The sequence below is a fragment of the Zosterops lateralis genome (assembly GCF_965231275.1).
Source record: "Zosterops lateralis genome assembly, chromosome: 11".
In the NCBI taxonomy this organism is placed as follows: Eukaryota; Metazoa; Chordata; class Aves; order Passeriformes; family Zosteropidae; genus Zosterops; species Zosterops lateralis.
This window is the reverse complement of record NC_139771.1, coordinates 2,131,210-2,158,072: the sequence shown is the minus strand read 5'-3', so window position 1 is coordinate 2,158,072 and position 26,863 is coordinate 2,131,210. Positions and strand designations below refer to the sequence as shown.

General features: G+C 59.8%; 1 protein-coding gene across 2 annotated transcripts; it reads left to right on the top strand.

Moving 5' to 3' along the window:
* Positions 1-3,705: 3,705 nt before the first annotated feature.
* SEMA3F (semaphorin 3F) lies at positions 3,706-25,702 on the top strand. Of its 2 annotated transcripts, XM_083869845.1 has the most exons (19): positions 3,706-3,730; positions 6,710-6,873; positions 15,024-15,184; positions 15,353-15,415; positions 15,837-15,956; positions 17,277-17,357; positions 19,429-19,522; positions 19,843-19,962; positions 20,874-21,013; positions 21,103-21,217; positions 21,404-21,473; positions 21,580-21,724; positions 21,841-22,063; positions 22,884-22,972; positions 23,262-23,303; positions 23,467-23,624; positions 23,703-23,770; positions 24,258-24,391; positions 24,470-25,702. In XM_083869845.1, exons 2-19 carry the CDS (start codon positions 6,753-6,755, stop codon positions 24,878-24,880), a joined length of 2,355 nt encoding a protein of 784 aa, XP_083725971.1. In that variant the 5' UTR covers positions 3,706-3,730; positions 6,710-6,752; the 3' UTR covers positions 24,881-25,702. The 2 variants fall into 2 exon arrangements, with proteins under 2 accessions (XP_083725971.1, XP_083725972.1); XM_083869846.1 differs by lacking the exon at positions 17,277-17,357.
* Positions 25,703-26,863: the final 1,161 nt, after the last annotated feature.

The following is a 26,863-nucleotide window of genomic DNA, read 5'->3' as shown; positions in this document are numbered from 1 at the left end:
GCAGGTCGGACGGGCCCTGCAGCCCCCGGCCCCGCCACCCCCTCCCCGGCCATGCCCGGACAGGCAGGCAGCAGGCAGGAAGGCAAAGCAGGCAGCAGGCAGGAGGGCAGGCAGGCTGGCACGGGGCTGGCAGCTGGGGAGCCTCGGCGGGGTTATAAAAAGCAGGAATGCTTCCCCCAGAGCGGCTCAGGGCAGGCGATGCCTGCCAGCCCGGCAGGGGATGGCGGCACCGCCCGGGAGGTGACACCGAGGGCACCCGGGGTGCTGGGGGACACTCTGGTACTGGGGCTCGACCCAAAGGGCTGAGCAGGTCCTCAGGACCCTGCAGGCTCCTCGGAGTGGGTGGCAGCGGGCTAGTCCCCCGGCTGGCTCAGAGAGGCCGCCAAACCTGGCCCAGGCATCCCTGCACTGCTCTGCCACCAGCATTGCCCAGCTCCCTCCTGGCATCAATGGACTCCCTGGGGACACCCACCCTGGTCGTCACTGGCATCCCTGGGCTGGGGCAGGCCAGACAGGGACCCCTGGCCCCGAGGAGGAGGCGTGAGACGACAGGCAGGTGGGGGACAGATGGCCAGAGCATGAAGCTGGCATGGGCTGAGCCAAGGCATCTGAGAGCTGCCAGGGGCCCCTGGCATCACCATGCAGCAGGGCCAGGAAGGAGAGGGGACAGGCTGGGAATGGGGGGAATGGGCACAGAAACAGGGATGAGGACAAGGATAGGGATGAGAATGGAAATTGGGACAGGAAAAGGGATGGGAATGGGGACAGCATTGGAGATGGGGATAGGAATGGGCATGGGAATGAGGACAGGAACCATGGTGAAGACAAGAAAAGGGACGAGATGGGAATGAGGACAGGAATAGGGATAGAAATGGGAATGGGAATGGGAATGGGGACAGGAGAAGGGACACAAATGAGAATGGGAAATGGGAACAGGTATAGGGATGAGAATGGGGTGCGGATGGAGATAGAGATGGGGATGGGGATAGGAACTGGGACAGAAACAGGAATGAAGACAGGGATAGGGTGCTGGGTAGGTAGTGAGTATGCACCCCAGGCCTGAGGCAGGGGCTGAGAAGGCAAAAAGCAGCTTGCAGGAGCTGGAATAGGCAGGGAGTCACCCTCAACCATGGCATGGATGTGGCCACGTCAGCACTTCCCATCCCTCGTGTCAGGGAAAAAGCTCATGGAGTGGGGAAGGGTCCAAGGGTCAATGCACGAACAGAGGATGCAGTGACCCACCCCTCAGAGAGGCTTGGAAGTGTAAAGAGGCTGGGGGCCAATTAACCTCACTGGCTAATTAGGACAGGAAGCCACAGGCTTAAACTGCAGCAGGGGAGAAGGAAGTTACGGGAAGGCTGATTTATAACTATGGGGACTTGGGAGAGTTAATGGCTCAGTTCTGGGTTAATGATACACTGGGAGGTCCAGGACCCTTTCCATGCCAGCAAACCATGGATCATGGGGATGAGAGGGGATGGTGGGGACCCAGCTACTCCTTTGTGGGTCTCCAGGACACCCACACCTTTCCTGGGGGCCAGGTCTTGGGACGGTGGCCCAGAGCAGGGCTGAGCACTCCCTCTCCTGCCTGGCATCACCCCAATGCAGCTTGAGGGAGCACCCGCAGCCCCGCCAGCATCAGGCAGGTAGTGGAGGGGGACTGAGAGCAGCCTCTGGCTGTGGCTGCCCCACTTTAATTTGCCGCCAAATGTGTGTCACCACCCCCAGAACTGAAAACGGAGGCTGCAACAGAGCCCAGTGGCCCTGGAGTGCCTGGGGGGGGCCAGGTGACCTGCCTGTGCTGAGGTGCTGGCACAGGGGACAAGGTGCCCCAGAGCATCATCCAGCTCACCAGCTGCCAGGAGAGAAAGTGAGACTGGAAATTCAGGACAGCCTTTGTGTTTGGACCGGATCACGAGAAACTGGGGCTCCAAAGGGAAAATAAAACCTCTCCTTAGAAATTCTTTTATCCCAGGGAGCTCCCACGTATCGTGTTTCGGGCCATTTATTTGTGCTGCTGACTGAGGCCATTGCTGCTGCCCTCCCGCAAACAGAGTGGCTGGTGATGAGAATCCAGCGACAAACTCATTTTTCAGAGGAAGACAGAGGAGATGTGTGAGGGTGAAGGACGGCGCCAGCTTGTTTCTGTGGAGCCATCCCTGCAAAAAGAAGAGGCAGCAGGGGGCAGATCACAGTGGGGCTGGGAGCAGACACCCTCTCTGCCTCCTACTCAAGCACCAGCAGTGCCTGGGTGACAAGGTGACCCCACCTGGGTGGAAAACCTGCCCTGCGAACTTTCCCCCCTTCCTGTGGGGCAATTAGGGGAATGGAGAGGTACTGGGACAGTGCAGGGATCCGTGCTCAGGGGAGGAATTTTTCCAGCAGCAATGTCTGCTTGTGGGTGGCTACTGCTCTCCATTCCCTGATCCAAGGCACTGGGATGCCTTGACTCCTCCTGCTCTCCTTCTATCCAAGGAGCCTGGCTCAGAGGAAATGATGGGTCTTAGATCAGGGTACCTTCCGCTCCAGCACCCCTTGTTGTGGTTTTCCAGCTTCCTTAATGCCTCATTACCCCATTTGGGAACAGGTAAGCAGGATGAGAGGGTGCAAACCTCTGGATGGGACCTCTGAGGCCAAGGGGGAAGGTACTGTCAAGATTGGGGTGCGTGGGGCCAATCTCTGTGGTGCTTGCAGGGGGTTGTACCTATATCTGGGTGAGGAGGCTCTGGCAGAGGCCGCCAGCTTGGCAGAAACAGAGCAGGGGAACTGAGACACGTGTCTAGCATTTGGGGGACTCCAAGGTATCTCCTTCAAGCAGGAAGGACCAGAGCAGAGCTATGGAGCTCAGCTGCACAGCACCTACCAGTCACTGCCTTGGGTGTGCAGGAGGGCGGTGCTGGGCAGGGATCACCCGGTGCAGGGGGGGAATGGTCCCAGGAAGGGATACCGAGGAACCAGCAGATCCTGGATGCCAGGGCACAGGTACTGAGCTGGGATCACCCAGGTGCCAACAGACCTCAGGGCGGCGGGATGCTGAGAAGCCAGAGCGGGCAGGGGTTACCTGCCTGCTCTGGGCTGAAGGCCGGGGGTCGCCAGTGCGGGTACCCGGGATGGGGCAGCAGAATGAGCAAGGTGGGGCCAGGGACGGCGCCCCGCTCCCAGCATTTGGAGATGCCGTGTCCGGGAGACGGTTTCGGTTTCTCAGCGGAGCCGGAACTCTCACAAAGCCGCCGACTCGCCGGGGCTCGGCTCCCCGCAGACCCCGCCGCCCCGGGCCGCCCCCCGCCGCGGCAGACAAAGAAGGGACGGCACTTATTTATCCGCCTCCTTCCCGGGACCGGCGGGAGGGTGGCGGGCTGCGGAGGTGCGGCGAGGCACCGGCGGGCCGGCAGGGCTTGGCGGGGCACAGCCTGCACCCCGCAACAAAGAGCCGGAGCAGGAGGTGAGCGGCGGGGGCGGCGCCAGGGCTCGAACCTGCGGCCCGGGGCGGGGGGCGCGGTCGGGGGCGTGGATATGCAAACGACGCCCCCCGCGGCGGGCCCGCAACGGGGCCCAGTGGGGGCCGAGCCCCGCCCGGTGCCCGCCCCGCCCCGCCCCGCCCGGCGCTCACGGGCCGGGGCCGCGGCTGCAGTCGCGGCCGAGAGATGGCGGGGGGCCGCGGGACCCCGGCGCGGCGCTGAGCCTCCGCCGCCCTCCTCACCGCCCGGCCGCCGCCGGGACGCCCGCAGAGGTAAGAGCGGCGGCGGGCGGCGGAGCGGATGCCCGGCGCGGGGGGCGCCCCGGGAAAACTTTCCGCCGCTCGGAACTCGCGCGTGTGGGTCCCCCGCGCTGCAACTTGCCGGTGAACTGGGCAGGTGGGGCTTGGGCTGGTGCCGGCGGTGCGGTGCTCGGACCCCAGCCCCGAGCTGCTGGCGGCGGCACCGGGTGCGCTGGGGACCCCCGCTCCCCGCCTCGCAGCGGGTTATACCGAGGTGGGGGGACCCTGCCGGTCCCCCCGCTCCCGGGAGCAGCGGCTGGGCGGGCGCGCTCCGGTCCCGCTCGGGGCGGGGGGACTGTCGCAGGGGACGGGGGCTGGTAGGGAGCTCCCGGGGCATGGGGGTTGCGGTCGGGCTCGGCGGCGAGCGGGTGCCGGGGGGCACACACACGCCGGAGAATGCCCGGCACCTTGGAACAGGCTGGCGGAGCCCGGCCCGGTGGGACGCCGAGCCCCGGTGGGATGCCGAGCCCCGGCAGGACCCCGCGCCCCGACGGGCCGGGGCTGCGCGGAGAACGCCCGGGCGGGGGGCGCAGGGGACAGCCGGCGCTCCCTGGGGACAGGCCAGGCGTTCCAGAGCGCAAAGTTGTGCAAAGTTATTTACCCGGTGCGCGGGGCCACGCTGGACATTTTGCGTTATTGTATTATTTTATGGATTTGGGGAGGTTTTCCCCCCCTATTTTCCCCCCCTTCTCACTGATGGCATCGCGCGCCGTGGCCGGAGGTGGGCCAAGCTCCCCTCCCACTGCCTATCCTGCCGCTATTGCTTTTCCCTCCCAAAATGTTTCCTGCTCTCTCCCGAGGCCACTGGGAGCAGGCGTGCAGGCAGCCCCTACCCCCGAGCCCCCCGGGGTCCTCCCGAGGCGTCCCCTCAGCCCTCTTTTGGGGTGCGATCCCCAAAAGGAGCCCCTGTTCCAGACGAGAAAACCTTTGCCTAATTGCTTGGGCTCTTCGGCGCTGGGTTGACCAGCCTGGGGAAGGGGGGATAAAGCCGAGTGGGATTTTGATCTTCCTGCGACAGCACAAGCAATGGCCAAACTTTAATTGCTAAAAAACCCCTCCAAGCCCAGACGGCCCGGGGGCTGGAGGGCAGGAATGTGGCCGCTCTCCCCTGGAGTTCTCAGTTTCCCCGGAGTGCAGATGACCCTGGAAATGGAGATTTCCTGGCCAAGGTGCACTCCAGTGGCCCGTTTCCCGTTTTGCTTCCTTGGAATTTGCCTTTCCCAGCCGGGTCTGGGTGCCCCCCACTCACCGCCGGCCCTTTCCCCTCTCCTCGCCCTGCGCTTGCTGCGCTCCCCTCCTCTCCCTCTTTTCCTTTGTTTGCCATCTCGCTCCCTGTCTCTGACGCGTACGCCGCTCCATCCAAATGCAATAGTAGGATTTGCCAGAATTATTTCCTAAAGCTGCCGGGGAGAGGGGGGGAGGTTTGGATGGAGGGGGGTTATTTAACTGCAACCAACTGGAGTTTTGGCTGGTGGAGGAATTGGGGGTGCAGGCTGTCCCGGCCTGGCGCTGATGGGAAAGGCAGAGCCTGGGAATGGGTGGGAGAAGGGGGAAGGCAGCCTGAAAAGGGACCGAATACCAGTACAATGGAGCAGAGTTGGGTGTGCTCAGGGGCAGAGGAGCAAATTGAAATATTTACTGGCCCCAAAGGCAAGAAGGAGAAAAAAAATTACACAGCCCCAGGGAGCAGCGGTGCCGCCACACTAGGGGTCTTGCCCTGCTGCTGCTGGTGACACTGCTGCTGCCCTTGCCTTGCTTGGGGCTGGCAGTGTGGGTGCTGTGCACTGCAGGAGAGGCCAGCCAGACCACCCAGGTGGGGTGCAGGATTGCCCCCCTTGCAGCTCAGCATCTCTCTCTGGGGTGCCCCACAGGGTTCCCAGCCATCCATCCAGCTTCTTTGGGTGTGCCTGTCCCCTCTGGGGCTGTGTGGTGGCAGCTGGCAGAGCCCTGGAGGACATGGCTTCATGGGGGTGTCACGGTGGGGACCCCTATTCCCACAGAGCTTGACCCCCTTTGGCTGGGCTGGCTGGACACTCCCCACATGTCTGAGCCCACCCGGATACCGTGGCACAGTGGATCCCACCCAGGCATGGAGCTCCCTGGGGACATGAGGGGCTTCCCACTGCGACCCTCTTCCCAAATCCTGCCTGGAGTGCCCTGGAAACCCCCAGGAGGGTGCTGCCTCGGGAGAGGGGCCTGACCCAGGGGATGGCGTGTCCAGGAGGGGCAGTGGGGTGCATGGGGGGCACTGTGCACCGTGCCATGCCGGGGTGCGTGTGTGGCTTGCTGGAGGCAGCTTGGCGGACTCTGCTCAGTGCCGGAGCCCCAGGGAGTCCAGCTGCCTGGCACACAGGCAGGGCTTTTTTTCTTTCCCTCTTCTTTTTCTTCCTCTTTTATTTACGAAAAAAAAATCCTTTTTTTTTTTTTTTTTTTTTTTTTTTTGTACGTTCTTGGAATAATGAAGTCCAGATTTCCTTCATGTTGGAAAGATTTGATCCCAGCTCTGCTTGCTGTGGTTTTGCTGGGGGCTGGGAGGAGAGGTGGGGAGGCAAGGGCTGGGAGTGGGACCCCTTTTGGTGCCAGGGCAGGGGGAGCCAGCCCAGTGGGGGGCTGGGGATGCTGCAGCTGAGAGGAGGTGTGAGGAAGGGAGGGATGCTCCTCACCTGGCCAAGGCTCGCCAGCCGGGTTGGAGGAGGGTGCTGCAATGACTCTCGCTGCACTTGCCTCGCCCTGCATGCTCACCAGGGAGGTGAGAATGTGGCCCCCCGATTTGTGGCCCCCGCCTCCCAGTCTTCGGAGCAGAGTTCAGCCTCCCAGGGCTGGCTTCCAGTCCTCCCCGGAGGATGCTGCATGCCAGCAGGTGGTGGAGAGTGGGATATGGGGCTTGTACCCCTCAGGGGAGTGGTGGGTGCAGTGAACTGACTTCCCTCCCACGTGTGCCCTCCTTGGCAGGCTCGGCTCCCCCAGACTCCCCTCGATCTCGGCGCCCAGGTGCATGCCCACCATGCCCGTGGTTGGTGTCCTCCTCTGGGCCACCCTGCTGACTCTGGGCTGGCGGGCTGCCCATCCCAAGGACCACAGCTTCGCTACCCCCAGGGTCCAGCTCTCCTTCAAAGGTAAGAGTCTGGCTGTTGGAGTGGGGGGCAGGGTGGGACCCCAAGATGGAGGAAACCATGGGCACCCCAGGTACACGCTCCTTCTCCTCCTCCTCGCTCGGGGGGCAGCAGCAATCTGCACCCTCAGAAATCTCCATGGGGATCCATATTCAGGTGTGGCTGAGCTCCCAATCTGCACCAGCACATGCAGCCTTGGGGGGCTGGTAGCCTGCCTCGTCCCCCCAGTACGCTTCCTGTTGTGGGTGGGTGGCTCCCTCCATCTGGCAAAGCTGGGTGCTGAGGTGTGGGAAGCCCCCGGCAGCACCCCGATTCCAGACAGCAGCTTGACGCCGCCCCGACCCCCCCAGCTGGTATTAACGCCTGGGAGCTGGCAGGGAGCCGGGAGAGGCAGGAGGGGAGGGTGCTGGGTGGGGGGAAGGGGCTTAACCCTTTCGTACCAGGGCTGCTTAGCCCACTCAGCCACTCCAGGAGCTGTGGGAGCACCCCTGGATCAGCTTTGGGGTGCACATTGGTGTAGGGGTTTGCCTTGAGCTCCTGTTCTGAGGTTGCTGAGCAGGGCAGGCTGGAGCTGATGAGGCAGGTCCCAGGGCTGCAAACCTTGAGAAGCGGAACGGAAATTGTTCCTGCTGGGGGCTTGCCTGCTTGGATGTGTGTCAGGAGGTGACAGACACAAGGAGTCTCACGTCTGCCTCCCCCTGGGGTCTATGGGAGAGCTGGGGCTGTGCTGCCTGTGCTCCTCCTTTGCTGTCCCACTGTGCCTTTGCCCTCTGGTCACCTACTGAACCTGTGAGCCCGAGGATGTGGTAGCAGAACTGATGGTGAGCACAGCAGAGCCAGGCAGGAGGGGCCAGGGGCGCTGACAGCAAACGTGGGGAAGCAGCAGTAGCCACAGGTGTTACAGGCTGGTCTTGACAGAAAAAATGGCTGGTATGAAGAGTCTGGGGACAAGTCCAGGCTGGAAAGCAGCGAACAAGTTCCTCCCCAGAGGCAAGCACCACTTTTCTCTCCAAACAGCCTTTTTGGAGGATTTTGGGGGCTGCTGGGGCACTGTAGCTGCTGTACAGATGCTTCCCCACCTTGGCTTAAAACACCTCTTCCTCACAGCTGTGGGGAGGGGAGGCTCTATCAAAGTCCCAGCTGGACCTGGTACCCACCACTACAGTGTGCTCCAGGAGTGAGATTAATTCTAAATAAGCATGGTAAAGCTTGCTGTGCCACAGGTTTTTTTAGGGGCTGGTTTTGGGTTGGTTTTTTGGACCCCAGCTGCCTGGAGCAATGGTTCCTCGTTGTACTCAGGATCTCCAGTCCTTCTCCCTCCTGCTGGAGGTGGTCTGGCAGGGCTCCCCCTGCCCTTGCTGCCTAGAGGGGGGATTTGTTGTGGGAGAAGGGCTGATTTGCACTGGCACATGGAGAAGAAATGCCAGCACGCTGTGCTAGATCCAAGCGCATCAGGGCTGGGAAGGGGTGCCACTCACCTCTTTCCTGCCTGTACTCTGACAAGGGTGGCAGTGGTGGAGAATTTTCCCAAGGTCTTCCTCAGGGCCTACCTGGGAGCCACACACCAAACTGCTGGTGAGCAGCTTCCTGAGTTCATCATCTGCATAGAGCCTCCCTCAAGCCATAGAATCATGAGATACTGACATGATAGTGTGACAGTGACAGTGGCACTTTTCGGATTGTCCAGCCCCTTCTCTTGCCTGGAGAGACAGGGATGATACCCAAATGCCTGGCCCCAAATCTCCCAGTGCAGCTGCAGACAGTGGGGTTTGGTGTGATGGGTCTGGGCTGGGGGCATTGGTGTGATGAGTTTGGCTGGACTCTGCTGTCAGGGATGGCTGTGGTGCCACAGGGGACCAGGTGGCCGTTTGTGCAGTCACACCTTCTGGGGTTGGGGTGCGGGTCTCTACCACAGCATCCAGAGGGCTAAAGCATCCCACTGCCAGGATGGGATCAAGGTGGCCTTGTGACCAGGGTGCTGGGAAAGGAGCCACCATGTCCCCAAGTGTGTCCCCTGGCACCTTGCCTGGGCGGCCCTGCTGCCTGGAGCCCTGCCAGCTGCGGGAGCGTCTCTGGGTTTGTTTGCCTTCGCTTGTTATCGTGCGCCAGAGGTTTGTTGCAGCTCCCCGGGGCCTGCGTCATCCTCTACAGAGCCCCGGCGTCTCTGAGTGCAGTAAAAAAAAACCACATCTCTAAAATACTGAAGTGATAGGAAAGGGGTGGGAACTGAGCTCCTGCATCCTGGTGCAGGGTGATGGGCAGGCCAGGGTCAGTCCTCCCCTCATCCCGTCACCCCTGTGGTTTCTTTACGTGTGTCCTCCTCTCAAGGCTTTCCTGTCCGTGTGTCGGCCAGAGGAAGGTGACCAGCATGGAAAGAACAGTGCTGGGAGCGGCTCCGGCACAGCTCCCTTTTGCCAACAGCTCTTCCCAGATCCCAGCCCAGTGCTGGCCAGAAATAGGGTGGATATTTTTAATCATCTCTGTGCTAACAATTCACTCACTCCCCACACTGCTGTACACATCCTGCGGCCCCCTCTGCTCTGGGCCTTCCTCCGGGCCAGGGGCTCGGGCACCAGAGAGGCTGGCCCATTCTCCACGAGGATGCAGGAGGTGATGATGATGGTGATTCATCCCTCCGTGCCCTGCTCCCTGTCCAGCGTGGGAAAAGCATGGGGGAAGGAAGGGTGGGCTCTCTAGCCCCGCATCACGGCGGGAAGCCCTCGAGGTCAGGGCTCTCCGTGGGGCTTCCAAACAGGAGCCGCTCCCTGCAGTGAGGGGAGCAACCCTGCTGGCACCTCTCAGAAAAGCTGTGGCTGAGGTCCAGCCAGGGGCAGCCTGGAGTCTCCTCTGGGTTCCACTGCTGGCCCCCTGTGTGGCCTCGCTCCTGCCTGGCTCGTGCCTCAGTTTCCCCTCCCACCCCACTGGCATCTCTGCCGGTGGCCAGGAGATACCAGTGCACTTGATCCGGGCCAGGGGGTGGCAGATGGCTGGAGAGGAGCCCGGACAGGGGACCATGTCCTGGGGGCCACCCAGGCGCCCTCCTAAGCTGCTGCAGCTGTGGGCACTGCTTGGTGACAGCAGGATGGGATAAACAGCGGGGTGTGAGCAGGGCCAAGGGCTTAGGGACAGCCAGTGCTGGGAATGTGCTGGGAACACTGGCACTGTTGGTCCCCACCCTGGCATGAGTGCCCCATGCTGCTCCTCAGACCCTGAAAAGGTCAGGGGGATGCCATAGTCCCCTTTCCCGTGCCCGAAGGGGTGGGGACAGGGGGCTGAACCCTGTGACCCCTAAGAGGATTTCCTTGGCTGGGACAGTGGGGGGCTGCGGCAGGGCCACTCCACCCGCTGTGACCGGCTGCTGCAGGGGCTGAGCTCCCTGGCTCCGGCGGCGAAGCTCCATAAGCTCCTTAAACCCTCCCCCGCCAAAAAAACCCGGTGCAATTTCAGCCTCCCCAAGCCTATATCTAATAAGCTAGTTATCCCTTAAATTAACAATGCTCCTTATGGAACAGCGTGGCCCTTCCTGGGGTCCTGGCATGGATGTTCTCCCCACTCCAGTGCTGCTTGGGCGCAGAGCAAAGGGCCTGGAGCAGCCGCAGTTTCCACCCGGCACCGTGCCCTCCCCTCAGGGGCTGCGGAAAGAAATAATGTCCAAACATTAAACAAAGAAGCCCAAAGAGCAGTGGGTTGGGGCATCTCAGCTCAGCACTTTGCTTTTGGGGTGATTAAAGTATTTTTTTCTGAAGTCAAGCTCTTTCCTGAAGGGGATTTCATGCTGCTGGAGCATCCCCATACCCAGCCAAGAGCCTGGTTACCGCTGCAGAGTGATGCTCGGTGGGGACAGGGTCCCCCCTGCCAGTGCTGCTCACTGGGGAACATCCACACACCAGCGTTTGGAGCAGGCTGGCCCGGGGATGAATCAGCGGTTTCTGCTGAAAAAAAAATGTGGGTTTTCCTTTTTTTTTTTTTTTTTTTTGGCTTACACCCAGCCGGCCGGGCTGTGATGGCTGCGGGAAGCACCCGGCCGGCACTTCTTTCATCCCGAGGGATTTGACCCGGGCGGCTGCAGCACCTGTCCCCTGCCGCGGGTGCCGGCACGGGGCGATGCTCCAGGGGGCTGGAGATCATCGAGGGTGGAAGGTAGCAAGCGGGAACAGGAGTCATTTCATTTCCCAAGCCCCTGCAAGGCAGCTTCGGTTTCCTCCCACCTGTGAATCGGTTAAATGGGAAAAGAGTTTGGCTGGGGGCCACGGAAACTCTCTTATTATATGTAATTAGCTTAATTACATCATAAATAACCCATCAAGGGGTAGCGGAGTGACGCTCAAACAAATAAGCAATTCTGCTTTCATCGGACGACCCACCCAGCTCTTTGATCAGCCCAAATAACAACAAATGCTTTAACCACGAGAGGGGACACATCCAGCCCCCCTTCCCTCTCCCGGCGTTTCTCCCCATCCTTCCCCTCTGATGCGTACCCAAAAAGCTGCATCTCAAATTTCAAGTAGGGAAAAAAATTAGGAGGAAACGTAATCAAAATTTGGTCCACGCTTCTAAATTTGTGGGATAAAACGCTGCAGGATGGAGATGGGATTTATCCCTGCTGTGCCAGGCTCCCTTGGGATCAGTGCTGGGCTTCTCCATCGGCATTTAAAGTGAATTCATTCTTCCCCATGCAAAGAAAGGGCTCCCGAAAGGCGCTGGCTCCGCCAGCCGCGGGGGGGGGGGGAGTTGGGGAGGGGTAGGAGAGGCGGGAGTGCGGTTATTGAATATAAACACGCCGTGTAATTTACATGCTAATTATGTTGAATGCGCTACAAGCCCATAATTAGAATCTAATTAGGTGAGAGCGCCTGTAATTGGTTTTGGGGAATGCAGTGATGATGCACCTGGGGAGGTGACCCGCTCAGGTCGTAACGGTGTTAACTCTTCATGCTGGTGCTGTTTAGGGGGGCTCGGGAGGATTTGAGGGGCTGGAGTGGGGTGAGGAGTCCCTCGGGGTGCTCGGTTTATCGAGAACCCCCAAAATCTCCCTTTTGCTTTGGAGATCACTGATCTCTGTGCCAGTGGGTGATGGATAGGACTCACCCCTTCCCGATGGGGGCCAGTGGTGACAGCCAGCAATGGTGGACAGCTGCTGGGGCTGGGAATGCAGCCCGAAATTGGCATTGCAGGGGAAATTTCGCTTTGCAGAGCACGCAATGGGGCGGTGGTGCCGCGGGCAGAGCATCGCATCGCACCTTGTTGCCAACCCTCGGGCTCCTGGCCGCCGGCATCACTCGAGGGCGCGGCGTAATTACAGCTCAACGCCCAAGGACACAAAACGATTCCGGGCAGGCGAGTCCAGAGGGGCTCGGTGGGGGCTCCGCGGAATGTTGTGAGGGGACGGTCCCCAGGGAGGCCACCCTGGCTGTGATGGCTCCGGTGCTCGGCAATTAAAATAGGATTAGGCTCCCGGCCAGCCGGAGAAGCTCTGCCGGTGCCGGGATTGGCAATGGCGAAGCAGGAGGGAATATGCTCGTTGGGGCGCATCGGCTAATGAGCCGGCTTCTCCCGCCTCTGCTCCACTCCATCCCCTGGGGCACCCCATGGCTTGCTGGGGGCGGGCTTGGGGACACAGTGACACTGGGGGATTAGGCGGTGCGATGGAGGTTTGGGAGGTCAGAGGTTGTGACAGGGTCTTGCCCACCCCGCCATCGTCTTTGGAAAGGGCGTTACGGGGCAGCGGGTCCGTCCCCGCCCTGCTTTGGGAGTGCCCCCTCTGATCGCTGGGCCGTGGGGGGTTGAACGGAGCCCCCGCTGGGGGGGCCAAGGCCCTTTGTGCTACTGGCCCTGTCCTCTGCCAAGCCCTGGAGACATCCATCCTAATGTATGCGGGATATTTAGGGGCTGACATGGAACCCTCCACCACCAAGTGTCCTGGCGTTCCATGGTGCTGGCATCCTCAGGCTGGGCAGGGATGGCAGATGAGGGGCTGTCCTGGCATGGGGGCTCCTGTCCAGTTTAATTGCCATCCCTGTCTCTGCCTGCTGCAGGTATCTATGTCCTGAGAGAGAAACCTGGGCATGCAGTTCCATCATTGGCAGCTGGGGACGAGCTCTTCTGCTCTGCCTGGGTCACTCACTTGCAGAGCTACCCTGCCCTTTCCTGGCTCCCGAGTTGTGATCCCCACTAACGCCAGCATCATACTGAGGGAGGCACCAGCACACAAACAGAGTATGGGGCGCACACCTGTACACACACAGTGTATGGGCCCATGGGGCATCTTCAGGACATAGGACAGGCAGGGACCAGACCCAGTGTCCCGTGGCACAGTCAGGGACTGCTACAGGACAGGCTGGGGACGCCATGGGTGGCATGTGAGCCAGCACCAGCAACAGGGAGCATCTGGAGCCCAGATGGGCCAGGCAGCAGGAGGAGGAGCCTGCTGTGGGTGGGTGAGTGAGTGGCTCCCTGGGCTCCCATCCTTGGCACTGTTCCATTGCACCTCTGCCATGGCCCTCCTGCCTGCAGCCCAAATTTCAGCCCCTGCACACGCCCACCGTGCTCATCCTGTCCATCCAGCCCTGGCAGACCGGCAGGCCCCAAGCTGGGGGAGGTTCCTGTCACGTCCCGTGACTCCATTTCCCACAGCCGGCTCTGACGGGTTCCCGCAGTGTGTGTGTGCACTGGCCTCACTGCCATGGCTGAGCGGGTCCAGCGTCTATGCAGGTGCCCCACTGTGAGACAGAGGGGCTGCCCTAGCTGGGAAGGGACCCTGGGGGCACCTGTGGAACATTCCTTGTGCAGCCGGGAGGTCAGGGAGGTCTGCACGCACTTGGCCTCCCAGTGACAAGGGAAGCTGGCTGCTGGAGCCCTGCCCGGTGCTGCCTGGAAGCCGGTGTGATGCTTCCTGACACTGACCTGTGGGACCCTGCTCCACTCCTCCCCAGGAAGGGAGATCCCCAAAGCTGCTCCCAGTGCCTGCACAGGGCACCCCTCTGCATGGAGGTGAGGATGCTCATTGGATCAGTGTATCGTGAATTTGCCATGTGGTGGCTGTTGGTGGCATCCAAAGAGGATGACAACACTGAAGGGTATGGCATCTGGGGCAGATGGCATCCCATGAGAGTGACAACCAATGGCTGAGGATGGCATTTGATGGTTGTTTGTGGCATCCAAAGAGGGTGACACCTTTTAGAAGAGTGGCATCTCCAAAGGTTTGGCTTCAGAGGCTGATGGCATCATGTGGAGGTGGCATCCAATGGCTGTTTGATGGCATCCTAAGAGACCAGCACCTCCAAAAGAAAACATATGGGGAAGATGATGTCCCATGGGGATGGCATCTGATGACTTGGAGTGGTATCCAAAGGCATGGCATCCAGGGCAGATGTCATCCCATGGAGGTGGCATCTGGTATTTGGGAGTGGTATCCAAAGGGGGTGACACCTCCAAGGAGAGTGGCACCTCCAAAGAGTGGCATCTCCAAAGAGGCCGCCTCCAGGGCAGATTGTATCCTGTTGGGGCAGGGTACTCTGTCTTACTCATGCCCGGGTCCCTGCTGCGTGGTTCTTGGCACTGGCCCACATCATCTGCAGCACTTCTGCCTTCCATCTGGCTGCCTCATTGCACTTGTGAATATTCATGACCCTCATTATCCTCTTTCACTCCTTGCTCCCACACTTAGGCTAAAAATAACTTTCCAAGGGGGGATGGGGTGTGCAAGGGCGGGGGAGAGGCTCATCACCTCCCCTGGAGCTGGTTCCTTGGGGTCCCAGCTCTCCCATCCTAGGAGCCAGAGTCTTGGCTGGAACATGGGGTCACAGTGCAGGAGGGAGATGATGCTGGAAGTTTTAGGAGCTGTGGTTTCTAGGCTGGGGTGGCAGAGAGCCACAGCCTCCTGCCCCATCTCAGTGGCAACCTCCACTCCCTGCTGTGGGGTGCTGGATCTCTTGAGCCTAAGTTCTGATGATTTCTCTTCTTGCCACTGTTGGTTGTCCCAACTGGTCATGAGCATCTCTGTCATTGTCCCTTGTCCTGCACAGAGGTGGCAGTATCATGGTGCTCATGGAGTGGAAGCTGGTCCTCCAGCTGGGCCCAGGCTTGACTCAAGGATGACAATGGCAAAGACGGGGGTCCCTGGAGTACTGACACCTTCCCCTTTCCCCCTATAGAGCTGAAGGCAACAGGCACAGCACACTTTTTCAACTTCCTCCTCAACTCCAGTGACTACCGCATCCTGCTGAAGGATGAGGACCACGACCGCATGTATGTGGGCAGCAAGGACTACGTCCTCTCGCTGGACCTCCACGACATCAACCGCGAGCCCCTCATCGTAAGCTGCCAGCACAAGGCAGGGGGGCAGCAGATGGAAGGGGCTAATTGGGAACTTTGGGGACCTTTGGGATGCCAGGACAAGAGTTCGATGGGTATAACTGGTGCTGGTGGGAAAGTGGTGAGTCAGGTGGGAGTCCTGGTCTCCCCTGAGTTGGTGTTTCCACAGATCCATTGGCCCGCATCCCAGCAGAGGATTGAGGAATGCATCCTGTCAGGCAAGAACAGCAATGTGAGTAACCCCTATGAACCCCCTTCTGCTAGTGGAGTGGGGTTGGCACCTGGCACTGGAGGGGGATTCACATCCCTGTATCCTACTCTGGAAAAGCCATCCTCTAGCATGAACAGCTATATCAAGATGGGATGGCGCTCCAGAGTGTTGCAGTGTCCTGTCATCCATTCTGTTCCAGCCAGGCAGGTCCTGGAGAGCTTTCTGGCAAGTAGGAGGCCAAGCTCCCTATGCTGCTTCTTCCTACCAGCCAGGGCTGGGCCCTGTGGCTTGCCGGCTCGTGGCCCATGCCAACCCCAGATCCATTCTGTCCCATGCCACGTGCCTTCCAATGACCTGTTCCGTCCCATGCCCCCATCAACATGGCCCCACCATAAGCCATAGCCCCCGTGCTTGGGTTGACACATTCTCCTCTGCTTCCCAGGGAGAGTGTGGCAACTTCATCCGCCTGATCCAGCCCTGGAACCGGACACACCTCTACGTGTGTGGCACTGGCGCCTACAACCCCATCTGTGCCTTCGTCAACCGCGGGCGCAAAGCCCAGGTGAGGGGCGGGAGGGATGGGGCTGCTGAACTGGTGTCTGGCATGGTGGTGCTGGCACAGCCAGCAGGGCACTGCAGTGGAGTGGGTGCTAAGCTCAGCTCTGCTGGTTGGTGGGGGAGGTTGGGGGCTGAAGGCTGAAGACTGTGGGCAAGGGCAGGCTGGGGGTGACCATGGCTAACAGTGTTGTGCTGCTGAGCGGGGCCAAGCCATCTCCACAGACTCAGGACTTCTCTTCACGCCGGAACTTGGCTGTACTCTGATGGCAGCTTCCGTACAACGTGCCCTCTCACCCTGCTGACTGCAGCCACTGCTGGATCTCCACTGGGACAAGGCACATGTCAACCCAGCTTCCTGCTTGCTGCCAGCCTGCTGAGCCCCTCACCGTAGATTCCAAGAATGCCAGCACTGATGCTGCACAGGGAGAACCCTGCAGGGATTGTGCCATCGCATGTGGCCATGTCACATGCCCCAGATGGATGTCACCCAGCACCAAGGACCACAACGTGCAGTGAGAGGGTGGCACCAAAGCTGCATGCTGCCAGGCAGGATGTGTGGCAGACAGAGGAGCATTTTCAGAACAGCCTTGGGAGAGAGCCAGTCTCTGCAAGTAGCAACATGAGTATCCCAGGGGTCCCAGGCCCTGTGAGGTGTCTGTCCCCTCCACACTGGAGTGACAGGTCCCAGGCTGTGTCTTCTGAGAATGGAGAGGGAGTCAACAGCCCAAACTGAGGGAGGATCACGGCGCTGGATATGAAGGACAAGCATCTGCCTCAGAGCCTCCAAGCCTGGCATGGGCACTGAGAGAGGTGGATGCTGCTCAGACCATTCCAAATTGGGATTGGATTGGGACTGAAATGGGGAGTGGCAGCATATGAAGAGGACCTAGGGTGCTAGGGCAGTTGAGGACAGCACTAGTTGTCCAGAAGAGTTAGTGGCAGTGTGGAAGTGTTCCTGTGACCCCATGGTGCTAATAGCTTTGGTGCTGAGGTATTGCTCATCAGTGCAGGAGGAACAAGATGGCAGGTGCCATTTTTGAGTCCCAATGTGTGAGCCTAGCCTGGCTGGCTGTGGGCAGATCTCTCCACTCCCTCCTACTCCATGCTAGGGCACCCCAGTTCTGTGGGAGAGAGCAGGATCCATCCTGGAGAAGCTCCTGCTGGGGGCTAGCCCAGCCTGGAGCATCAAGGAACCCAGGGGGACAGCAGCACTGCTGCTCAATGGGTATCCATCACCCCAGCTCTTGGGGTCCCTTGCTCACCCCTGCCCTGGGGGGTCCTTCCCCTGCTGGCGCTAACTCTCTGCCCTGCTCCTTTTCCCCAGGGGTTTCCGCCGAGCCAGCCGGGAGGCCGGGAAAGCAGATCCACCGACAGCCCCCTCAGCCCGAGACCAGCACAAAGCAAGGTGGGAACTGGTCTGGGAGCCCGCCGCAGCCGTGCCCACCTGTCCCCAGGGCCACACCAGAGCCGCGGGCTCCTTCATCCCACTGGCATGCTTTTGACCCCGGGCCGGGCACCCCGTGCTGTGGGCATCCCTGCCGTCTCCTTCCCTCCCAGCACAGCATCTCCCGGCCACCGGCCTGGTGTTGGCTTTCCTTCTCTCACTAACTCCTTCCTCCTAGTCCGTGTAGGATCCTTCCTGTAGGGGACACTGTCAGGGATGGTGGCTCTTCGCCCACCATGACTTTGCCTGAGTCCAGGCTTGCTGTGTCCCTTGGAAATGGGACCATGTGTCGGCAGAGCCACAGGGCTTGGGATGATTCAGGGGAGGATGCTGAAGTGATGTTCAGAAGAGGTGTTTGGGTAGGGTCTACAGAAACATTACTGAGAAGCTGCTTCACCTTGCCCCAAGAGGGGCTTGTGTCATCCTGACAGGCAAGTGTGCTCAGGGAGGTGACAGAATCCTCAGCTTCTGGGAACACCCCAGTGTGCAGCCCACCCTGACAGTGTCACCCCTGAGCCTCCCCCCTCCAGATTAACATGGGTCAGTGCATGGGCTGGGGAGCATGGGGGATATGGGCACCCCAGTGCAGCCTGGGGTTCCCCCAGCTCCTCGGGTGGTCGGGGGCCAAGGGTGATGTTTGGCAGTGAGCATCTCCGCAACCGTGGGCAGCTTCTGCTGCCAATTCCCCAGCACCAGCTGGGAAAGTCCCATTGCCGTTTTAGCCTCCTCAGGTCACCCCAGTTCCTCTCTCCCTGCTGGGGAGAGGGTGTGTGTCCTAGCAGGAGCTCCCTGGGGGCTGCCAGCACGTGCTTCCTGGCAGCTCTGGTGCATTTCAAGGTGCATTAGCCCATCAGCAGCAGCCCCACAATGGCTCTTGTGTTGCCTGACCAGGAGGGTGAGATAATGGAGCCAGTGCCAGGGCCATGCTGCAGAGAAAGAGAGTTTGTCTGTGTGAGGCATTTGCCCACTTTAGGAATGGGGCCTGTGTTGGGCAGAGGTGTTTGTGATGGTGATGGTGGCACAGACTGCGCAGCACAGTGATGTGGATGGTGAAAACGCTCATCTCTGGACCTGGGTGCCCCAGGAGGAGCAAACCCTCCTGTGGGAGATGCCCACAGTGAACTCCCAGCCCCTCACCCCCTCTTGTTCTTCCCAGAGCCAGGGCTCCACTAGGGCCCTTCTGGCCTCTCAATGGAAGATGGCTGTCACCATGTCCATCACCCGTGTGCCAAAGCCAGGGCACAGGGTCAGTGAGCATCTGCCCGATTTGGTTGCTCAAGGTCTCCCCCATGCCCAGGCTCCCCATGGATACTCTGTGCTGATGCTTTGTCTCAGCTGAAGGTGGTCCCTATGCCAGGGTAAGGAGTGACCTGGCTGGGCCAGCCTGTCCCTGTGTGCCCCCAGCCAGCACTGGCAGAGGATTTTGAATGTGCCTCCAGAGGCAGTGTGGGTCTCGCTCCTGACTGGGAACGTGTGATAGTGCCAGGCATGGCCACGGGTAAGGCAGAAGTGACAGTAGGGAGACATCCCACAGAGCAGACACAGCATCTCACCGTGTGAAGAAAAGCACTGGAAAATGGCCCCTGGTGAGAGAAGTACAGTGGGTCCAGCAGCCGAGTTGTGCTGAGCTGTGCTGCAGGCCAAACCCTGCCTGCTGAAGCTGCTGGAACTGTGTGACCTTGTTGGGCAAGCGGCAGTGTGCAGCACAGCCAGCTGGATTGAAGACACAGTCAGAGGAGATTTTTTCCCAGACCTGGGGGATGGATGCCCCACTTCAGCCTGATGGCTCAGCCAAGTCGCCAAGTGGTGGAGGGCATGGAGAAGCACCCAGCATCTTTGGAGGAGTCACTCACAGGAGCTTCAGCTTCTCAGGAGTCCTGCAGACGGACCCCTTGTGTGGTCCATCCACATCTGTCCTTGATGTTGTGCACCATCCTGGAGGAGGCTGCCTCTCCTGGTGGGCTTTGGGAGCTGTCACATCAGTGGAGGGGTGAAAGTCTAACCTATTTGCTCTATTTGCTTCCTTTTCCAGGATTATATCTTCTACTTGGAGCCAGACAAGCTGGAGTCGGGCAAGGGGAAATGTTCCTACGACCCCAAAGTAGACACCGTCTCTGCATTAATAAGTGAGTCCTGTGGCTCCCTGGTGCCAGTGCTTTCTGCGCTGGGCAGACGGAATATGCAGGTGGGATGGAGCAACTGCTCCCACCAGGAGCAGAGTTCCTGCTCCGCCACACCTGCTGGCTTCAGCTGGCCAGGCACCTGGCCCAGCAGAGGTGGGGATTGTGGTTACAGACCAGTGCCAGCTTCCAGAACTCTCTGGGATGGTCACAGGCAGTGACTCTTGGTTGCCTGGTGGCTACCGGCCAGGTCTGGGGCTGGCAGTTGAAGAAGGTGGGTGGATGGGATGAGGTGGGGATTCCTGGTTGACCTCTGCCCTCTGCAGATGAAGAGCTTTATGCTGGCGTCTACATCGACTTCATGGGCACGGATGCAGCCATCTTCCGCACCATGGGCAAGCAGACAGCCATGAGGACAGACCAGTACAATTCCCGCTGGCTCAATGGTGAGTTCAGGGGTCACTGGCCCAGGTGAACCTCATGGCTCCTGCCCTAGAGATGAGAGCATCGTGTGGTACTGCATCCTTCTGCCAGAACAGAGACAGCTGCCAGCATGGGCAGGTGGATGGGTGGGTGGGTGGGTGGATGGATGGTTGGCAGCTGACAGGTGAATGGATGGACAGAAAATGGATGAATGAATGAATTGATGATGGATGGATGGATGGATGGATGGATGGATGGATGGATGATGGATGGATAGATTGATGATGGGTGGATGAATTGATGATGGATGGATGATGGATGAATTGATCATGGATGGATGGATGGTGGACGGATGATGGATGGATGGGTGGATGGATGGATGGATGTGAAGGCACAAGAGCAGAGATAGCTGTGTGGGCAGTAACAGACATGCCTGGAGCTTTGCTGGGCGGTGAGAGCAGACTGGTGAGAGATGGGGCTGGCTCTGCTGGTGTCAGTGCATGGGTTTCTGCGGCGCTGAGACATCAACCATGTTGCCTGCAGTCAGTGACCCCAAACGTTCGTTCTGCCCCCTTCGGAGCACCGCTGCCTGCGGGGCAGCAGCTGAGTAAACAGAGCAGAGCAGATGGGAGGATCCTGCCGGGCCAGGGAGCCAGCGGGGTGGTAACCTGAAGAGGGGGAGCTGTCAGCGCAGGCTGGGCACCGGCTGATGGATGGCAGGGAGAAGTTTCCTGAGAAGCTTCCATGCTGTGTGGTTCCTTCCTTGGGGGAAGGCTGGTTCCCACCACCTTGCTTGTAGAGCTGGTGTATCTCATCAACCTGTGGGCCTCAGGAATGCTTCCAGGGACCCTAGAGGGGGGCTCAGCATCCTGCTATGGCATGGAGCAGGGGTGCCACTGGGCTGATGGTGCCATGCTGTGCTGTGTGATTTCAGACCCAGCCTTTGTCCGTGCCCAGCTCATCCCTGACAGCAGCGAGAGGAATGATGACAAGCTCTACTTCTTCTTCCGAGAGAAGTCAGCTGATGCTCCACTGAGTCCTGGCATCTATTCCCGCATTGGGCGCATCTGCCTGGTAGGTGTAGCAGAGGACAGACAGGGACATGGACAGGGATGTGGTCAGGGGGACAGGCATGGCTGAGCATAGGGGTCTTACTGTTGCAGAATGACGACGGGGGCCACTGCTGCCTTGTGAACAAGTGGAGCACCTTCCTGAAGGCCCGGCTTGTCTGCTCTGTGCCGGGACCCGATGGAATTGAAACACACTTCGATGAGCTCCGTGAGTGTGAGAGGAAAGGGATGGGAGCCTTCTCTACTCCTGGAGGCTTGGGGGGCACCCTGGGCACAGCTGGGGACACCCCTGCTGCCCCCTGCCTCTTGCTTTTCCATGGGTAACTGCTCTGCCTGTACCCTGGTGTCCCTGCCCAACTTCCCTATGGTGACGCCTCCATCTTTCTGTCCCAAGAGGATGTCTTCATCCAGCAGACTCAGGACACCAAGAACCCTGTTATCTACGCTGTGTTCTCTGCTTCGGGGTGAGTGCTGACCCTCCTGGCACAGTGCAGAAGAGATGGGGGTCTCAGCTGGGTGAGTGTCCTGGCAATGCCATGACAAAGGGTAGCAGCAGGTCCTTCCCCCCAGGTCGGTCTTCAAAGGCTCTGCTGTGTGTGTCTACTCGATGGCTGACATCCGCATGGTGTTCAATGGTCCCTTTGCCCACAAGGAGGGACCCAACTACCAGTGGATGCCCTACACAGGAAAAATGCCTTACCCCCGTCCAGGCACTGTAAGTACCCCCCCGGGCACCACAGGGAGGTGACCCAGTGCTTGCCAGGCAGCTGGCACCCTCAGGCCTGTGCTCGGGTGCCAACTCACCAAGCACCGGTGATATGTGTGCCACAGTGCCCTGGGGGGACCTTCACCCCATCCATGAAGTCGACCAAGGACTACCCTGACGAAGTGATCAACTTCATGCGCTCACACCCGCTGATGTACCACGCCGTGTACCCCACGCACCGCCAGCCACTGGTGGTCCGCACCAACGTCAACTACCGCTTCACCACCGTGGCCGTGGACCAGGTGGACGCAGCAGACGGGCGCTATGAGGTGCTTTTCCTGGGCACAGGTACCCACGCCGCGCACCGCGGGGAACGCAGCATGCTCCGCCGCGGCCCCGGAGGGCACGGGCACCACCAGGGCTGGCCAGAGCACAGTGCCCTCCACTGCTAGAGTGGGCTGAGGGGCTGAGGCTGCCCCCCCTGAGATCCCTGTCCCTCCTCAAGGCTCCAGACTGTTCTTTGCCTGTCCCGATGCCATCTCACAGACTCTGCTGTCCTGCCTGATCCTTCCCTTAGCCCAGCTCCTGTCCCTGAAGCCAGTGACCCAGCATGATACTTCCCATACTAAGGATTCAACCTCATGTCCTGGTACCTGTTCCAGAGGCCTCATCATCCAGCCATATCCTTTCCTGACCCTAGCACACATCCAGTGTGCTTCCTATTGCCCATGCTAAGCCTGTCATCATCCAGCCTTGTGCCTTTCCTGCCCAGTTGTCCATCCCAGAGGCACTGACATCCAGCCCTGTACTTCCCAGATCTCAGTGCCCATCCTGGGGGCACTATCATTCAGGCCAGTGCTTCCCATGCTGTTAATGTCCATTCCAGAGCCTCCATGATCAATCCTGTCCTTCTCCAGCCCTGGTGCATGTCCCCATGCTTCTCTGGGCACTCTCTGACACTCTGGTGGCACACTCTAGACACAGGTGGTTACCTGAGCTGGCACACTCCACCCCAGACATAGCTACCTGCCACAGCAGGAGAGAGATGGGGATGGGCCTGGGAGATCCTTCCTTCCCACAACTCCAGCAGGGGCCCCCCGTCACAGACAGGGAGGGCATGGGTGCCCAGGAGTAGCACTGAGCACCTGGGCACTGTGGTGTCTTGCAGATCGGGGCACTGTGCAGAAGGTCATTGTGCTTCCCCGGGATGACATGGAGACAGAGGAGCTCATGCTGGAGGAGATTGAAGTGTTCAAGGTAAGAGCTGGCATGTCCTTCATGCTCTGCTGAGTGTTATTGACCCAACCATCCAACCCCTTGGGACAGCAGGCAGCCTCTTGAGATATCAGCCAGTCTCTTGGGACACCAGCCACCTCTTGGCCAGCTCTGGTGGGACTCCAGGCTTTGGTCCTCCTGCCTGCTGCCCACTCACATCTCCCTGTGCCTGCTCCAGGTGCCTGTGGGGGGTCTGGGGTGCCCACCCCAGGGCTGTAGCATCAGTCCAGGCAGTTATCCCTCCATCTTCTTAATTCCTGCTTTCACCCAGGTGCCAGCACCCATCAAGACGATGACCATCTCCTCCAAGAGGGTGAGTCATAGCATGTAGCAGGGGACTGGGCGGGCAGATCCTATCCTGGGCCCAGCTGTGGCATTGCCCAGCGCCACCACAGTACCAGAACAGGTGGTTCTCAGAGGCTCTAATGGAGTAGGGATAAGGTAGTATCTGACCCTGTCCTCTTTGTCCCCCACAGCAACAGCTGTATGTGTCCTCGGCCGTAGGCGTGACCCACCTGGCCCTGCACCGCTGTGATGTGTACGGGGAAGCCTGTGCTGACTGCTGCCTGGCCCGGGATCCCTACTGTGCCTGGGATGGCAGCGCCTGCACCCGCTACTCCGCCTCCTCCAAGAGGTACAGGCTGGGGCAGGGAGAGGGGCAGGGAGGGACCCCCCAGCCACAGGCTCCCCCTCACCGCTCACTTCCCCACAGGCGGAGCCGGCGGCAGGACATCCGGCATGGCAACCCCATCCGTCAGTGCCGTGGCTACAACTCAAATGGTGAGTGGGGTCTGGGGCAAGGCCTTGCAGTGTGGGGCAGCTGGGAGGGGAGGCTGAGGGCACAGGGCTGGAGCTGGGGACACGGGGATTCCTTGGTGGGTTGATGGTTTTGTGGGTGGATGTATGGGAAGATACATGTACAAATGGGTGAGTGGGTGGATGGGTGGGTATTAGGGAGGAAGATGAACATAGATGAGTGGATGCGTTGGGGATGAGAACAAGCACAGATGAATGGGTCGGTTCATGGATGGATGGATACATTGGGGAGTAGGATGAACATAGATGGATAGATGAATACACTGGGGATGGAAGATGGATGGATGGATATGTTGGGGGGAGGAGATTGAACAGATCTGAATGGGTGGGTAGAGGGATAAATGTATGAATGGATGGATGGATGAATGGACATCCACCCTTGGAGATAGAGTGGGCAGGGAAGAAGTGCAGTGAGGTGGGGGTGACCTGGCTGCCCATCACCTCCCTGCAGCTAACAAGAACACTGTGGAGGCCGTCCAGTACGGGGTGGAGGGCAGCACAGCCTTCCTGGAGTGCCAGCCCCGCTCGCCCCAGGCCAGCATCAAGTGGCTGCTGCAGAAGGACAACAGTGACCGGCGGAAAGAGGTAGGGCAGGGCACTGCCCCGGGGGTGCCAGGGGTGCCAGGCACCATCCCACTGAGCAGTGCCCCCTCTCCCCCCCAGCTGCGGGTGGAGGGCCGTGTGCTGCGCACGGAGCAGGGCTTGCTGCTGCGTGCCCTCCAGCTCAGCGACAGCGGCGTCTATTCCTGCACCGCCACCGAGAACAACTTCAAGCACACGGTGACCAAGGTGCAGCTCCGTGTCCTCAGCAGCCGCGCCATTCACGCTGTGCTGGTGCAGGTGGAGACCCCCCCTGGCCTGCCGGGTGCCCCCACTCCCCGCTACCAGGACCTGCTACAGCTCCTCTCCCAGCCTGAAATGGGACTCCTGGACCAGTACTGCCAGGGCTACTGGTGGCACACAGCCGCCAGCCCCCCACAGCCGCTGGCTGGCCTCAAAGCCAAGGAGCAGCAGGACCAGAAGAAGCCTCGAAACCGCCGGAATCACCAGCCAGAGACCTATGGGCATACATGAAACCATCATCAGGGACTTTGCTAGCACAGTGGTCTATTTTTCCCCCCTTTTAATATTAAAAATATCTATAAATAAATAAATATATATATATACATCCACGCACACACACACGCAGACACACGCGCTCCCCCATCCCACGGGAGGTGGTACTTATTTGTAGGCTGTACATAGTCATTGGGGTGGTGCTTCCCCACCTCCCAGCCCCGGGGAGGAGCAAGGACCCCTGGGGAGGGGGCAGGAACCTCTGAGGTGGCTGCAGCCACCATCGCTGTCTTCTCCCTTGCCAAGGACCCCCAGATCCTGTTGTGCAGAGACCACAGGTCACCACAGCCTGTCTCCCACACACCTGGGGCATGGCACTGTGCTGGGGGATGGATGTCCTGGTGTGGGAGGGGATGATACCCTAGGAAGGGTTGGGGGGGAGGTAGTCCAGACAAGGTCTGCCCAGTGCAAACTGGGCATGGCCATCATAGCTTTGTGCCTCAATTTCCCCACAGGCTTATGGAGGAGCAAATGTTTTCTGTGGGGAAGCTGTAGACCACCAGGCAAGCTGAGGAGGAGGGGTGAGGGTACACAGCTCTGTCTCTTCTCTGGGGGCTTGGCAGGGGTGAGATGGGACCTCAAGGTAGGACTGAAGTGTTCAGGCAGTGGTGGGGGCTGGGCCCCATCGTCTCTGCATGGAGAAGGGAAGAAGGGGCCATGCTGGTGCAAAACCTCGAGCAGCTGCTTGTGCTTGGTGACAGTGACACCCAGAGGTGTTTGGGATACCCAGCCCATCAGCCACCCTCTTGGGGCACCCCAGTGGGTGTGGAGGGTTGTAAATAGTTGTACATGGGAAACACAGGGGTGACCAGGGCTAAGTGCCCCCTGCTGCAGCCAGGGGCACTCCCAAATAAACACTGGCTTTGGGACAGACGTAGGCGCCTGCGTGTGCTCTGTAGGGGATGGACCTGGCCCCCACCGCGTAATCCCCTGAGCCCTACCAGGGCACAGAGGGCTGCCCCTGGGGGAGCACTGGGTCACTGGGGGGCAGGACAGGGGGTATGGGGAGATGGCAGTAGTGGGTTATACTGCTGGGTGTTGGGGTGTGCTGGGCCGGGCTGGTGGCTGGCACCAGCACTAGGTGTTGCTGGAGGCACTGGGTGCACTCAGACTCACTACTGGGGACATGGGAAGGTACTGGAAGCACTGAAGAAAGTACTAGAGCACCAGGATATGGTACTGGGAGCTGGTACTTCGTGGTACTGGGGGCATGGAGCAGGGGAGAAACTTTACAGAGGGCACTGAGGGTGATTATGGATGATGCTAGGAGCACTTTGATTGATTACAAGGGTGGTACTAAGCTCCTCTGAGTAGTTCCAGGAAGTACTGGGATCAGTGCTAAAAGGTCCTGGGCTGTATCAGAGGTAGTACTAGGCACACTGGAGGTCGGTACTGGGTGGTACCGGGAGGACTAGGAGAAGTACTGAGGCATTAGAATTGGATAGTAGGAACTGGTACTTTGTGATACTGGGAGCAGTGGTAGGGAAGTGGTAATGGTTCTGTAGGGGTGGCTGTATCAGGGCACTCTGTTCAGTACCGGGGTAATGGAGGTGGTACTGGTCTCCTCTGAGCAGTCCTGAGAGGCACTGGTGTGAGTCCTGGGAATGCTAGAACTATGCCAGGGTCAGTATAGATACACTGGCAAGTTGCAGAGCTGTACTGGGGGTGGTGCAATGCCGTACCAGGGGCGCTGGTCTGTACTGGGCACGCTGGGCTGTACTGGGGGCACTGGGCTGTACCGGGAGCACTGGGCCGTACTGGGAGCACTGGGCTGTACCGGGAGCACTGGGCCGTACTGGGAGCTCTGGGCTGTACTGAGGGCACTGGGCTGCACTGGTGGCGCTGGTCTGTACTGGGGGCGCTGGTCTGTACCGGGGGCACTGGGCTTCACCGGGGGCATTGAGCTGTACTGGGAGCTGCGCTGGGCGCGTTCGCCCTCTG